This window comes from Elgaria multicarinata, chromosome 1 (assembly GCF_023053635.1).
Source record: "Elgaria multicarinata webbii isolate HBS135686 ecotype San Diego chromosome 1, rElgMul1.1.pri, whole genome shotgun sequence".
Taxonomy (NCBI): Eukaryota; Metazoa; Chordata; class Lepidosauria; order Squamata; family Anguidae; genus Elgaria; species Elgaria multicarinata.
In genome coordinates, this window is record NC_086171.1 from 38,029,147 (window position 1) to 38,045,512 (window position 16,366).

Consider the following 16,366-nt stretch of genomic DNA (forward strand, 5'->3'; position numbering starts at 1 on the left):
ATTTTACAGTAAAATCAGTTTGTACCTTCCACATTTTAAAACAAATACCTGGGTTTCTCCTGTTCTTTTTCTTACAGGTATATTAACCATTCCTGTGCACCAAACTGTGTAGCTGAAGTAGTAACCTTTGAAAGGGGACATAAGATCATCATTAGCTCTAGCAGGAGAATCCAAAAGGGGGAAGAGGTAGGATTTGTATGGCTTTCATCATTATTTGTAGAATATGATTCATTTTTGTCTTTCTGAAATGCCTAATCACGTCCACGAACATTTACTTTTCTTTAAAACAGTACTGAGAATTCGTTTTGCTGTTGATTGGGCAACACAGTTGCAATCCCTTGCATGTGTTTCCAAGAGCATCACAGCATTTTGACCAACTTTTAGAAGCCACTCATAAAGAAAGGCAGCATGCAAGTTTCCCTTCTACTGGAACACGGCGTAACAATGACCACCATTGTTTCCATCACTTGGGCTGTAATACTATACCCCGCTTACCTGGGAGTAAATCCCACTGAAGTCAATGTGACTTACTTCTGAGCAGAGAGACACAGGATTGTGATATCAGTAATGTAATCTTCATCTCTAAATTTTTATGCTGAAAGTTAAAATTTAGGATATTGAAAAATTACATTTGTATTGGAAGTCTTATAAATTGTGCACAGTAATATTGTAGAGTTCTTGTTCTCATCCAGGGATTGTACTGCCTATTTAATGTGAGGAGATATGTTTTCCTCCACACTGGAAAGTTAACTTGTTGGAGACAGAGGCAGATGCTTCCCATGTGAGGATTATAGCTCCTCAATCTGCAAATTTGATGCAGCCCAACTTTTGCATTTGTAAGAACTCTAGCACATAAATATTCCTGCCACAATTAACTAGTTAGGGCTGGTTTAAGAAATACTTTCCCCACTTCAGTAAGTAAAGAAAGGATCATCTGAACTGACCCTTAATCGCTAATGTCCACAACACAATTTCAATTTACTCAACAGTGATGTTGCATTGCGGAAGGATTTAAAATGTACCACTGTATTGATTGAAAAGTACCAAGACACAGTTCACATAGGAAAATGTTTTTTTCTCCTCCTAATTGTCAGCTAGTTAAAATCCAACAACACATGATTAAATAATGTCTTAACTATATGTATGAGGGTCAATACGTTTAGTGCTTGCAAACCAAGATCTCCTAACATACAATTCCTTTCTTTCAGCTCTGTTACGATTATAAGTTTGATTTTGAAGATGACCAGCACAAGATTCCATGTCACTGTGGAGCTGTAAACTGCCGAAAATGGATGAACTAGTTGCATTCCTTGCTGTCTCCGAGGGTTGCTTGTCCTAAGGAAGAAGTGATTTAGATTTTATTGATTGGTGGGGTGGGGGTGGGGGTGGGGTGTGTGAAAGCAATCACTTCTGTAAGTTGCATATTCTACTCCAGTGTAAAGCAAGCATCAGAAGCAAGCTGGCAGAACATGGGAATTGATGCCTGACTTCTCAGGCACACAGAGGTGAAACTGATCTCCAAGACCGGTCCAGCACTTTTGATTTTATGAACTCACTAAGGAGAAATTGTTGAACTTGGGCAGAGAAGCTGTGGCTGACCTGCCAAAGGGCAGTGGGGCATCAATGAATGTAGACTGAAATCACCAGCGAAAGGGAGACGTCCAAAGTGCTGGCCACAGCCTTACTTATTAAAGGGGCAGGCCCTCTAAAATACAGAAAAAATAAAAGTAGACACCACTGAACAAGGAATGTACTGAAATGACTTCCTTAGGGATAGAGCTAAGGGAAAAATAACTTGCACTAAAATACATTTAAAATACTTGATTCCATGAGTCAGTTTATTGTAGTTTTTGATTTCTGTAAAATAAGAGAAACTTTTTGTATTTATTATTGAAATAAGTGAATGAAGCTATTTTTAAAAGGAAAAGTTAGAAGCCAAGCTGCTGCTGTTACCTGCAGAACTAACAAACCCTGTTACTTTGTACAAAAGTGTAAATATTTTGAGGAAAAAGTACAGTATAAAAAATAGTAATTGACCAAATGCTACCAGACTCTGCAGCAGTTCGGGTGCTTATTATTAAACTTTGATAGGGATGTTACAATATGATCTCATGTATTATTAAACATGCCATTGCAATTGTTATGGAATAACCAAAATCTCAATTTAAGAGAGGTTTTACTTTATTTTTTTAATCTTTAAAGCAGGCTCAACTGTGCTCTATTAATAACTTTTTTAAGTAACCCTTGAGACTGGTAGAGAGCATGTATATTACAACTATGACTTTTGTAGATGTCTGAGGAAGTTTAGACTGATTTATTTTATTTGTATTATATTGTTACATCCCTATTTCTTAAATCAGGTTTTTTGTGCTTAGAATTTGTGATAACTGTGAATAATTGCTAAAACCACCCAAAATAGAAGCTGAACATTGATTTTCTTTTCCAGCAAAAGTAGCGGAGATTATATGAACTGTTCAGCTTACACTAAAATCATGTAATGAAAATAGAAATGTGTAGTGAGAGCGTAAGTCTAATACAATAGCTGCCTTCTTTAAAAGTAAAAACAAGGAAAAAAATTAGATGTAATTGTGCTTTCAGCTGCAGGACTCTGGCAATAGGGTTTTGGAAAATGTAATTTAAAAATGTGTTTGTAATGATTGTTTTTGTTTACATTTCTTTAAAATAAATAAACACTGTTTGTGTTTGCTTGTAGAAACCTAATCAACATTTTGAACCAGGTTAGTTTTTTTATTTTGTACTTTAAATTCTGGTACTGACACTTCACAGTCTAAATATTAAAAAAATGAAGTTTTTTGTGTGCACAGCTAAAGTGGACTGTAAAACTGTTGGTATATTCAGTGATACAGTTCTGAACTTGTAATGTATATGGCATGATGTATTTTTATCTTACAGAATAAATCAATTGTATATATTTTTCTCTTGATAAATAGCTGTATGAAATTTGTTTCTTGAATATTTTTCTTCTCTTGTACAATATTCCAACATCCTACCAGTATTTGTCCTACAGGTTTTTTCTGTTCTGTAAAATAGTTATCTAATGTTGGCAAAAAAATGAATTTTTGAAGTATACAGAGTGTTATGGGCTTTGAAATTTGTGGAAACAGATTTAGAAGATCAGCATTTACAAATAAAATATTTTACATCTATAAACACCACCTTTATATTTTCATTTGAGATGCGTCTTATTTTGTATAAGGATGCAACACATCCTGAATATTCCATAAGACATACACCCACTTTCCCAAAGGGACTGTGTCCTGCACAGTTTTCAACCAAGAGGATTTCTTAGGCAGCCTCAGGATTTTGGTCCAGCACTGGACCATCAGAGAAGCAATCCTACTATAAAATATAAAAATAACCACAGACCATAATTGCTCAGATCCTGCTTTGTATAATAGTTTAGACCAATCTTCCCCAACTTAGTGCCATTCAGATGTTAGACTACAACTCTCAATGTGCCCCAGCCAGAATTCCACATAATTTTCTACCATTCTGGATATCATAGCCATCCATATTGATATAATCTGCCCCATTATTTAAAACAGATACAGTAAAAAAAAAGAAAAACAGGAAAAGGGGGAAAAGGCATAATCACACTCCTGAATTCATAGGACTGGTATAATCTTCATGCACACAAAGTTTTCTTTCCAAAAGAATACAGTTCAGATGATAAAACACAATCTGATGCACATGGAGCTTCCACACCCACCCACTCCTGCCAGAAATTTCTTCCCCATACAGAGTTGCTGGCTTCATTAAAACCAAAAGGGCAGCCCTTGCCCACAGGTGGTAATAGTGTGCTGTGCTGAGGGATTCCGCATTTAGAATGGGTAACCATAAGTAAGACATTAAACATACTACCTAATCACTGGGTGCTCGTGTATGTCAGTTGCATGTTCTGATTGTATTTTAAATCTATACCAAATGAACTGATTATATAATGACTCTCATCCAAAGAATTTTTTCCCCACAGAAGTTTATTCACATACATATGTCTTGCACCTTCATAATAATTTTAAAGCATCTATAGCTGCCCTCTTCACTTGGAAACTGAGAACAGACTGTCAACAAATAAAGTACCATATATCCTTTCAAAATGCCCAAGTTTCATGTGGGTGGCACCTAAAGGTACCTTGCATGAGTGAAGAGGCATTTCCACTCAGGCAAGGCAGCCTCGCCCCCATATTCCAGCAAGGATTTTCTTGTGCTGCAGCCCCCTCACCTATTCCCAGGCCTTCCCTGAAGGTTTTGTGACCTGCAGGAGAGGCTTCAGGGTGGGCGGGGGGGGGGGGAACTACAGTGGGGAAGAGGATACAGGGAAGTCCTGATTCAGGAGTAGACATCCACTTGCGTAATTCTGGATGCGTCCTACACAGTCATTAAGATTATCCGTATTAACTTTTAAATACTTCAGGACAAATGACAGATAAAACTGTAACTATGTAATGTGTTAAAATTAATGAACTAAAATTAAATACACAAATTAATAAGATAGACCATTATTTTTCCAGATCAGTTAGAATAATTCATCCACTCACCAAATGAAAAAGTATAGTATCATGATACTTGTTCAAGAAATACTGGCAGAAAAGGAGTCTTCTGACAATTGGGAAATGTCCACTTATATCAATGCAATATAATTAGTGAAGAAATTTAATTATCAGCCTATTATTTAGAATGCCAGAGAACTCCTAAACACAAACCTTAATTGCACTTCTACTCATATAGAGAAACTGGAAACTGCCACAGCTTCTGTTCCATCTGAACATTACAGCCCAATGATTGCTTTCCAAACTGTCATTAAAATATTTTCCTTTAAATGTTCAGTGTCGAAAATGGCGTTGCAGGCTCTACAAATTCAGCTCAGCCAACAGTTACTGAGGAGACAAGCCGTCATAGTTACTCAGCTCTCGAAACGCCACTGCTGAGGGAGGGAGCCATCGCAAATTGCCATGGTCACATATCCTTTGAGGCTAAGTGGGTCGACAACCTTCATGCACTGCCCAACAGACACCTGATAGAGTCGATTATTCTTCTGGAGAGAGAAAAGCATCAAGCGACAACTGAGATAAAACAGCTCAAAATCTTGTTAAAATAAGAATATTCTCTGTTGCGTTGAAAAGAGTTGACCTTACTAGGGCTTCTCTCTACCCAAGTTCCAATTCTGTATTTAATTTTTTTACTCTGAGTCAATCACAACTTATCTAGGGATCACTTACTCAGAATGACTATTTAACGGATAAAATATTTATGGGGAGAGGGGGAATTGATGTTTGAATCATGATACTGCAATGATTCAATAGCATAAGTTCTACTGGAGAGGTCTGTTTTCCAGGATGGTGAGCTTTGGGAAGGTTTCAATGAACTTCTACTGCATTCAAAGATAGAACAAGGTTAGCAATCACTTGAAGCTAACTCCAGGGAGAGTGCTTCATGGGATATTGATCAAAAGTATTTTTATTTTTGAAAACAGATTTTCATTTCAAAATAACCAGACACTGGAGTAAAAAAATAAAATACTATTCCGTACTATTGGAACTGTATCTATAAGCCCTTCCATTCTCCAATAAATGATTTTAGGAAGTTTTTTTCTCTCTCCCATAAACTTTATTTTGTTGCTGGGATGGTTTTAGAGTGAAAATACCATGCAGAACTACTACTGCTTCATGTCCCCAGATGTTGACTGACTATATCGACAGTAATTTTGTGTGTGGAGCCAAGAGGAAATGTGATTGTTTGGCCATGCAGACAGGTGGTGGTTCAATGAAGGGTGAGGTTTATGGCATCATTGTAAGGGCTTCTACGAGTTGGTAGGTAGTAGTATGGTACAAAGCTGGCATGTACTTAAAAATCAGGATCTGGCCACACAAACTATTCAGATGATCTCCTACTGCACAAAACTGTCAGGGGCACAGTCAATACAGATGTGGGGCATGAACCCAGGATTTTGTGAATCTGGACAGAATGTTTTGCACAGATGCATCCCACTAGGTGGATGTCTTCCCATGTTAAAGATATAAGACCGAAAACATCATACCTGTGCAATCTTAAGAATACCTATTGGAAAGTAAACTGTAACAATGGTCCAGGTGAACAATAGCATACTCAGAGCTCAGTATGTGGTCTTGCTACAGCAAGTCTACAGTTCACCAAATAACTTAAGATTATCAAAGCGATCCTTTTATCACCTGTACTGAAAACGATGAATATGGAATTTGTTAGCCCATAACCCATTTTCAGAGTTAGAACTATTGTACACAGAGGACTGAAATTGCTCACAACTCACTCCAAACACCCATTGCTGAGATCCTCCTGATCCATGGCATTTCATAAGGCGTGGTGGATCAGATGTGTGAGTTTCAGACACGTCCAAGCACAGGAGGTTGTTTAGGATCAGTTCATGATCTTCGTTGTAAAGCCATACCTAAGAGTGGAGGCAGCGTATATTTTAGTCCCCTGTATATTAACCTCTCAAAATCCAGTTATCTGACAAGATGAAACTTGTCATAAGCCATAAATCAGGTGATATACATTGGCACCTAGCATGGCAATGTCTTGGCTACTCCTTTTTCATGACGTCTTTCCTGTCTCATTTTATCGGCTATGTTTTTCCCTTAGAGGGATAGAACTTACTTGGGATATGTATTTCCTACATATAAGGAATTCCTTGTATAAGGAATTCCATTGCACCCAGAAATATGTTAAAATGAAGTTGTATGAATTGTGTTGAGTTTCGGTTGTCCCAAAATGCCAATTGATGTGTGGCTAGAGAGGCCTAGTTAGGAAGACACATCTATCATGGGTTGGATTCAGATATGTGCTGGATCAATTGCACAGATGGAAGTGGACTTCCCCACCACCTCCTTCCAACAGTAACTCCTCCAGCACCCCAAAAAAAGGCTATACAGAGAGTCAGGAGACCCTGCCGAATGAGGTGAGTTGTAGTATGGGGGAGGGGGAAGGAAGTGTCCTCCCAAAATTGAGCTGAGAGATCTTCCACAAGAAGAGCTCTTCCTCTCTCAGAAGGCAGATTCTGGATCCAACCCTTTAATAGGAAACTATCTTTTGCTTTCTAGGAAAGCAAGTACTTTCCACGCTACAAACATTTTCCAGTATGTTTTATAGAGTATGAGCTCCTACCTGCAATTAATTCATTGGGGAAAGAAAAAAAGGTTATCTCACACCAACTGCACAAGGAAGTATTTTGTGACCTGTTTCCACTTCTAGCAGGATGAATTGACAGAGACAAGAAGGAAGCAGAGACATTCCACTAGCCTCCTAAAATGATTACATTTATGCCATCTTCCCTCCCGATTCCTTTTTCTTTATGTATTGCGTCTTTTTTAGATTGTAAGCCTGCGGGCAGGGACCGTCTTGTTCAATTGATTATATGAAACGCCTGAGAAATGGCATACTTTAAATAAATAAATAAATAAAAGTTGAAATAGAATGTGGCAATCTGTAATAGTTGAAACCGCTGCCCTAGGATAGGAACAAAGCCTATAGCAACAGACTGATAGGCAAATTCATGTTTCAAAGAGTCAGGAATTCATATCATTAACTGATAAAGCTCCAATGTATGCATATTTCCAGAATATGAAGATATGCACTATATATTATTAAAGATTCAAGTAGTAAGTGTGACTTTTAGATAGACTAATCAGAAACGATCCTCTGAGGAATTGTTTGAGATGTGGTTGAGACCCAAGTCTTGCTGTATGTGTGACATTAGGCTTGAGGCTTAACTTCAACCCTGCTTGTAGGAAGTCTAGCAACCGCTGAACGCCCACTATCCTCTGATCCATCTTCTTTCTCCTGCTCCATGAAATGAATGACTTCCAGGAGCTTTGATAGGTTCTGTTTGTGGATCACCTTTGGATGCCAGTATTCTAATGTGGAGGTTAACAGAGCATAGACTACTGAAGGCAGGTTAGCCCTATCCAAGTAGGTTTGTAGCTGGGCCACCAGCCAAAGCTGGTAGAATGCAGCCTTGTGCCACTGAGGCCACCTGAGCCTCAAGTGACAAAGGGGGCTCAAGGAGAACCCCCAAGCTATGAACTTGCTCCTTAAGGTGGAGTGCAACCACATCCAGAACAGGTTCAGCACCCTCTATCCAGTCAGAATAATAACCACTAGCAGCATCTCAATCTTGTCTGGATTGAGCTTCAGTTTATTAGCCTTCATCCAATCTATTGTTGCAACCTGGTACAGATTTGAATTTTTAGCACATCCACAGACTCACCTGATGGAAGATCAAAAGGAGAAACAGAGCCGCTTCTCATAACACACTCCAAAATTCCTGATGACTCCACTCAATGGTTTCATGAAAATGTTAAGTAGCATGGGGGACAAAAGTGATCTCTGGAACCTCATACTATGGAACCCATGGGTCCAAGCAATATGCCCCATATGCCACTTTTGGGAGCCAACCATCCACGCAGGAGTGAAAGCACAGCAATGCAATACTCCCCACTCTCGACTCAGATGTAGATGAGAGCACAGAATGACAGGTTGTCAAAGTAGAGACACCTTTTGTGTTAGTAGATTTAGTTTTAATCTGTGCGTGAGCAAAGTAAAGCAGCACGGGGAGACTACAGAACTAGAAAATGTCAGAGAGCAAGCAGTAAGTAAGTAAGTGTTGGCTTAGGGCCACTTGCCTGATTTTGATCATTGTAGTCACACTCTCTGACAACAACAAGCCCGCCTTTCTGACTTGGGTGGCCTTGGGAAACCAAACATTTATTTGTCTGAAGGTGATGCAGCTGCAAGAAAAACACACACAATTAAGGAGAGCAACAGAGGTAAATTTTAAATCACTATCTTGATAATGGGGAGTATAGCGGGGAACATCAGGAAGGAGTGGGAAAGAATTTGGGGGGAAGTATATCTGTACTGATAGTATGCTCCAGTTCAATGACTGGAAATACTTTCCTTCAAGGACAAGGAAATATTTTACTCTGTAACACTCAAAGTGTCATTATTCTTTGATACTAAAAACACACTTGAAATGAAAAGTGACACTAGACTGAGCGATCCAGCCTAGGCTCACCTGGGCTGGTCGCACACCAGAGAGAGAGAGAGAGAGGTTTCGCCCCAGGTTCCTATCTAGCTGAGATGAACTGTGTGGCTCCCAGTTGGAGAGTGGGAAAACACAATTTCCTATTTTGAGAGAACTGAAGCCATGGCAGCAGCAAGAGCCAGCAGAAATGCAGAGGCTAGGCTGCACTCTCTTTTCGAGCTGAACTCCAGCTGTTCCTGATTGGCTGCTGCCACGGCAGCTGCAGCAAGAAGGCAGAAGCGAGCACCAGGTCCTCCACAAGCTCAAAGAAAGTAAGGGGGAGGAGGGAACCAAACATACCCTTTGACACCCAATGGGTTTATTCCACAGATTCCCCAAGTTAATCCTGTCTAGAGATCACTGACAGGAAGGAAAGGGGAGAGGAGCAAAGGGAGCGCTCGTTGTTTCTTCTTCTTCTCTCTCTCTTTTTTAAACCCTACGTCCAAATATAACGGGAAATAGCCAGAGAATCCTGCTCTTCTCTGCAAAGGCAGAGCAAAGACGGAAGGGTTTTTTCTCCTACAGGTACAGAAGTGAAACTTCATTGGCCCTGGCTTCTCAAGCTGGAGGAGTTCATCTTTGCTGCTGGCTCCACTCCTCCACTGACCGAGACCAGGTTAATCATTTTCTCTTCCCACTGCTTCTCCATTCTTGATCACCCCCCTCTCAAACTAGCTTTTCCAATTTAAAAGGCGATGTTGGCTGCTGATACACATAATAGCTTGGACCAAAGTGTGCCCATTATGCATGCCAGCATTGGAGTGTTCCTGTCCATTGGCCATGCTGGCTGGACCTGATGGGAGTTGAAGTACAAATCATGTGGAGGGCTGACAGTATTTTATCCCCACATCATAATTTTGCTCTGTACAAACAACAGGTATCATTAATGCATTTGACAGTTACATATTTGTAATCTGAGTCTTGTATTTCAACTGGGGCAACTTCTGATAGTAAGTTAAATGCTACTTTTGACCTCACTATTATTCAGGATAAAAAGCAAGGTACAGGGAGTTTTCCTAAATATGTGTATTATAAGGACAGATACTACTGTCACTTCTAAGGATGTCTTAGGATACAATCTGAAGTTCTGCTGTTGGAGGAGCTGGGTGTAGTGAACGCCAGGATAAAAACAATTTTACAAATAAATAAAATGCTGCCTCCCTCCATTTCAATTTGGTTCACCCAGGGTTACTCAATAAACCTTACTGAAATAAACAGAAGTTGAGTAAGACCACTCTGTGGCTTAGTCATTAAACCCTCCTAGAGTTTAAGAAATGTTTAAACAAGCAGACAATCTTACAGGACAAATGGTTCAAGAAAGGCAGGTCACTTGAGTAGAGGGAAAAGGTAAAGTTCTTGTGTGCCAAGGTTTTGAGTCTTTCAGAAGCTCAATAGCTTACATTAATTTGGATTCTAACAAAAGCTGGCCCAGTAAGAGGCATTATAGTTGTGTAATACAGATTTTCAGATTATTTGTTTTAGGGAAATACTGCTAAGAGCTACTCTGGTCTATATTAAATATTTGGGATGTGTGTAGAATTTGGACGAAGCCCAAGCAGAACTGGGCTGCTTCCATCTGGTTCTAGTGCTTCCCAAGATGAAGCAGGCTTTCCTCCAAAGCCAACAGAACAGAAGTGACTCCAGAGCACAGGTCCATTATTAACTGGTGTTTCAAAGACCAGCAGACCTTATGTTTCCTGCAAATAGCATCTTTTAGTTTTATTTAAATGCTAATTATGAAGAAAGGAGTGTGGTTGAGTGATAGGTCTAGCTTTTAATGATGGGGCACAATTTACCAGGGTCCCTCCAGTCACTGTTTTGGGGGAAAGGGCAAGGGTGGGACTGTGAAAAGGCCTTAAATGCATTCTCATTCATCGTAACTTCCTAGGCCTGCTTGTTTCTGAAACTTTGCAAGCTTCTAGCCTGGTGACACCTCTAGGATGTGTTCCAATTTAATACAAATTACCCCAAATACTGGGCGGGAGCATTTTCTAAACAACGTCCTGAGGACCACGCGCCCTTCTGGGCGATCGCAGATCATCACACCAAAAATATGAAGAAAGAGTTTACTTAAGAAATAAAAAAAGATTGAGAAACTGGAGAAAAAACACCTCAAAGATTCTAAAATTGAAGATCGAAGTTCCCAGCGAGGTTGTAACAATGGTGGAGAAAAGAGAACTGAGGGATTAATTGGGAACCCATTGGGACATGTGCAATAGGCGATGGGGAAAGTGTTCCCACCTAAAATGCCTCAGCTAGAGAAGTTTCCCAAACTGAGACTCCACGCAGGCGCAGAGCCCATATGAATAATACACAGAGACCACAAAGAAGAACTTTGCAGGTTTCTTATTTATGAGCACTTCTGTCTGTTGTTTTCAGAACAATGGAAGGAACATAAGGGGATAAGTGAATCCCCTTTGGGATACCCAAAATGTCATGGCATAAAACCTCCTGCACATATTCATCTGAAACTTGACAGATTTGATCCCTTCAGAAGCGGAAAAAAATCACTTCCTATTGCAATGGTAAAACATAGTCCAGATGCATTTAGTGATGTACATCAGCACTATGGAGAACTGCATGGACATTTCTAATTTTCTCCAAAGCTTAGCTATTGGCTCTTTAAGGCTACAAAATTGAGAACTTCCATAAAGATCACCCAGGGTGCAGCAGAGTTGGAGAACTGCAGGTGATCAGAGCAAGGGGTGGGTGACTGCACCCTTCATAATTGTTAAGGTTTCATTATAAAAACGGTCAGAAAATGAACTTGTATTATGTTTAACCCTGACAAGGCTCGCCTGGCACCAACACTGTTCTTTTCGGTGCCAGGTCAAAACTCTTCTCTTCTCCCAGGCAGTTAACAGCATATGTGGAGTTTTTAACTAACCCAGAATAGATGGATATTGTATGTAATCGTTTTTATGCTTTCTATGGTTTAAAATTTTGTATAATTTGTTTTTAAATGTTCTGTGTTTTAATCTTTGTAAGCCGCCCAGAGAACTTCAGCTATGGGTCGGTATATAAATGTAATAAATCATCATCACAGCCACTTTGACCACATTCAGACATCACAGAACCCAGGCTTGTTGCGAACAACATACGAGCAAGTGTGCAGCCTCCCATTGCCCAACCACTCCCACTAGGCTAAACATCCCACAGATGCTCTATCCCTGCCTTGTTTAGCATGATCATGTTTAGCAAGAATCCTGGGTTCCAGCTCTGGGTTGCCTTCTCACTCAACAACTGAGAATTCCCAGTTCAGACATCACGCTAAACAAACCAAGGATGGAGTGTCCCCGACCTGTTCAGCTCACTCCTGCTTAATTCGCAATAACCCAGAGTTTTAAAAACTTGTTGTATGGTCTGAACAAGGCTGGATGTGATGATAAAGTAACCTAAGATACAGTGACCTGCCCAAGGCCACTACCAGATACTGGCTCAAGGCTAAGCAGAGATAAGAATGGAACTTGAATACTCCAATGCACATTTTAATAATGCAAAATACGATAGTATTCTAACTTTGGAGGATTAGTTGCATCGTACAGTGATCAACCTTAAGCAAGGTGGTTTGCAAGGAAATCTTAGGCAAGGTTGTTTGTCTCCTTTCACTGTAAAGCCAGTCCACATGGCACACATTCTATAACTTTTTTTAAAAAAAACCACCTGATTTTTCAGGAAAATTCTTTATGCCTAATCTAACTTTCCTGCAACCTCTAACTCACTGATCTTTCTTGAAAAAGGAAAAGAAAGAAAAGAAAAAGTGACTGTTTATTCTAATGCAACATTTCCTTCATACAGCCATCCAGAGGAAGAATCCCTTGTCAGAACACCCCACGGAACATTTGGTCAGAGAATAGACTGTGGTGCTTACAAATGTAAAGGACATTCAAAAGGATGAAGATTAAATTTACATTTACCTACAGAAAAAGTAAATAACAGTACTAATTATAGAATCTTCAATCCAAGAACTGTAGTGCACTACGCAGATTTTCAAAGCAGCTCTAATTTTAAAGCTGCATCATTTGGCAACTACAAAGTAATAATCTAGTCTCTTAATTCAGTTGCAGCTTTCATGATCTTAATGGCTACATTTTTTTTTAGAGCATCTGAAATGTTAGGATCACATCTTACCCTTCCACGCTGCAGTGTTTTGGGTCGTTTTTGCCCTTTATTGAAAAAGACTGGTGGTGGCACTTTGGCGTTGGGGCCAGAAATCTGCATCTCTGGATATATGTTGTCCAAGTACCACTTAAATGATTTGCAATTCAGCTTTTTTCTCAACTCTACACGGTCAGTAATATTTCCATAGTTTCTCATCCTTAGTTCTGGTCGTAGGGCAAAATACTGCTCCTATGTTGAAGAGAGGTGAGGGAGTTCAGAACAATGATTACAAGTATATTACTCTAGAAAGTATTTTTAAATAAGAATTAGTACATAGCACAGGGGCCAAAAAACCCTGATTCCTCTGAATTTCAAACTGAAGAAGTTTTTACATGCTAGGCTACATCTTCAAACTCTCATGCATCCCCAACCAATAATTACTGATGTCAGAACTAAACGTATTTTAAGAGATGTATGGCTGTTGCTAAAAAAAAAAAAAAAAGTACCCCAAATCTTCTCCTCCTCTCATCCCTGGAATCAAGGCGGCATCATACTCTGAATTTCCCCAATGCCCTTCAGCCAATGAACTGGCACGACGGAAGGGAAACTCGCATGTTGTGACATCATCTTGTCCTGTTCACTTTTGCTGCATATTACCAAGGGAGGAGAAGCAGTAGCAGCAATGTGTACTCTAATAAAAATAAGGTTGAACTTTTAAATAATTGCAAAAGACATTATTTTGAGGGAACAATTAGACAAGAAGCATAAGAAACAACAGTATAAAAGTTGCAATGTCGAACTCAATACAAAACAGGATTTGGCGATTCCAGTTGAAATTGGAAATGGTTGAAGAGTAACAGTCACTTTGCACTGTATTATCTATGGGGTCAAATAGTTTCCTTTAAAAAAAAAAGCTTTTCAAACATTTAAATTTAATATGGTCTTTGTACCCTTTTATTGCACAATAAAGCATTTGGCCATCTCTTGCAACCAAAACTATGGACAAAATGTGATTCTGTGCTGTCTCATACAGAACACTATGGGATGGTCCAATGCTTAGTTTGGGGTGCACACCCCCAGTTCCTTATTTAGTTATACATTTTTGGCAATTATTGGTACAGGGGCAAGATCCTTGACAGGATCTTGGACCAAAATTAAACACCCGACTGGATATGCTACTCTGATGCGTTGTAGAGGCCACTTTTCTAGAGTTAGGGCACGTTTTTGGGTAGCCAAAACCTTATTGTGGCTACACTTCTTCTCCTCCCCCCACCCGGCCCATTTATTTCCACTTACACTGGCTATTGCTGGCATTGGGGGGCCAGGACTGACAGTGCCTTGCTATAACAATGGGTCACTTTCAGTTTGGTTGGACCCCTCTCCTTCTCTGAGCCTGGGAAGAGGTCTCAACAACCACATGAGTCCTTTTCAGTAACCCACAGGAAACTGGCTTGCAGCACCTTGAGTGGTTGCCTCCATCCATCCTATAATACTAGCTTGAAAAAAATTTGTTTTGCATTGAGCTGGTACCCCAACTTTTCTTTTTTTAAAAAAATTTGATCTTAGTCTCGTTATCTCAAAAAAATTCTTCTGTAAGCATTTTAAAGTTTGCATGTATTTTTTTAAACTATTGGACTAATGGAGGGTGCTGGTTTCAGTGGTATAACAGGAAGTTCTGCTCCAAGATTATATCGCCATCATAGCAGCTAGGTAATCTAACAGGAATTTTAGTTTCTGTTGCAGTCAGGAGAAAATCAGCATGGAACCCCACCCCACCCCACTAAGTTCCCTTTCAGTATAGCTTGTACTTAGTTTCTATCACTTATGCCTCTGGCCTAACATTACTCTCCCCTCCTGCAGCACCTGTGCAATTTTCTAGACTTTTATCCCAACTCAAAGCCCCATAACAGAAGGCACTGACACCCTAAAGAAAGCAGAAGATAAAGCAGCTACTACTTCCTCTACCAGGAAACTCTCAGCAGATTCTCAAGAATGTGGCCACAATCTCAGGAGCTTCTCCACTTGCTGTGACCATCCACCCCAGATACACTCCCCACCTGCTATAGCATGTACATCACGGTTATGGCAGTCTTACCTTATATTCATCCATCCACACATGTGCTAGCCGTAGAGAGTTGTGCGCCATGGTGTCCTGCCCACCTGGCGAGCCATAAGGGCGCCTTTTGCGAAAGATGTGTCCTACTCTGGAGCATGGGATGATGAGAAGTTTGCCCCCACACATCCAGATCTGCTCAGAAACAGAGTTAGGAAAAGTGATATTATATATAGGTATAGTTTCTCAAGTGCGTTGGTCTATTTATTATTATTATTATTATTATTTATTTATTTATTTATTTATTTATTTATATAGCACCATCAATGTACATGGTGCTGTACAGAGTAAAACAGTAAATAGCAAGACCCTGCCGCATAGGCTTACAATAGTTGAATCTATATCTTTCTAAATAGCCGAATGATCCCCTTTACGAAGAGGACAACCTTCAAAGTCCAGTGCCCTCGGCTTAGTTTTCCCATTCTGCAAGCAGCAGCTGTTGAGGTGGAGCAGAAGCAAGGAAACTCAAAGGTGTGATTGTCACATTACACAATGGGTCAATTCACACGATCAAGTTTACCTTACCTTACTTAGCCACCCACAACCCCAAAACAGTCCATGGGGTTTGGAGTGGTTTGTTAACCATGTCAACAACTCACCCTAGCTGGGGTCAGATAACATATCAAGCTGCAGGAGCAGCTTAAATATTCAAAAGCCGCCCAGTACACACCGCAACCCACAACTGTGGTGATACATAGTTCCAGATTTAATCATCTACAAGAAATGTTTCCTTGTGTCCCCATACACCCCAATACAAGCAATCATATTTATGCAAAACAGATATTATATGCCTTCATTTCACAAGTTGTTTTTACCTGCATTTTTCTGTTGCTGTTAGAATCTGCACTGGGATATAAAGCAATCCCAAATCCATGCATTTCAAGTACATATATAAGATTGACAGGGAAGTGAAATTTAATGGGACCATTTAAATTCAAACCATGTCTGTTTGCAACAAGAACCACAAGAATGTAACATCCCCAAGTTCTTTATTAAATTGTGTGGTTTCCTGACCATATTTTCAGCTTTTTTGGTAAAGACCATTTAACTCATTCTCACAACCCTTAGATAGT

The 16,366-nt window shown here is 39.8% G+C and overlaps 2 protein-coding genes across 10 annotated transcripts in view; one reads left to right on the plus strand and one right to left on the minus strand.

The window, feature by feature from the left end:
• The window catches only part of KMT2C (lysine methyltransferase 2C), a 208,126-nt gene extending 204,955 nt beyond the window's left edge, over positions 1-3,171 (plus strand). For all 9 annotated transcript variants that reach the window (XM_063126216.1, XM_063126206.1, XM_063126186.1 and 6 more), the window contains 2 exons: positions 78-186; positions 1,209-3,171. In XM_063126216.1, coding sequence (XP_062982286.1) covers positions 78-186; positions 1,209-1,301 — 202 coding nt within the window. In that variant the 3' untranslated portion in view covers positions 1,302-3,171. The remainder of the gene's footprint in view (positions 1-77; positions 187-1,208) is intronic.
• An 819-nt stretch (positions 3,172-3,990) lies between these two features.
• GALNT11 (polypeptide N-acetylgalactosaminyltransferase 11) overlaps positions 3,991-16,366 on the minus strand; it is a 40,317-nt gene continuing 27,941 nt past the window's right edge. Inside the window, exons 8-12 of the mRNA XM_063126051.1 lie at positions 15,276-15,428; positions 13,211-13,429; positions 8,679-8,783; positions 6,308-6,445; positions 3,991-5,056 (exon numbers count right to left, since the gene is read on the minus strand). Of these exons, the coding sequence (XP_062982121.1) occupies positions 4,925-5,056; positions 6,308-6,445; positions 8,679-8,783; positions 13,211-13,429; positions 15,276-15,428 (747 nt within the window). The 3' untranslated portion in view covers positions 3,991-4,924. The remainder of the gene's footprint in view (positions 5,057-6,307; positions 6,446-8,678; positions 8,784-13,210; positions 13,430-15,275; positions 15,429-16,366) is intronic.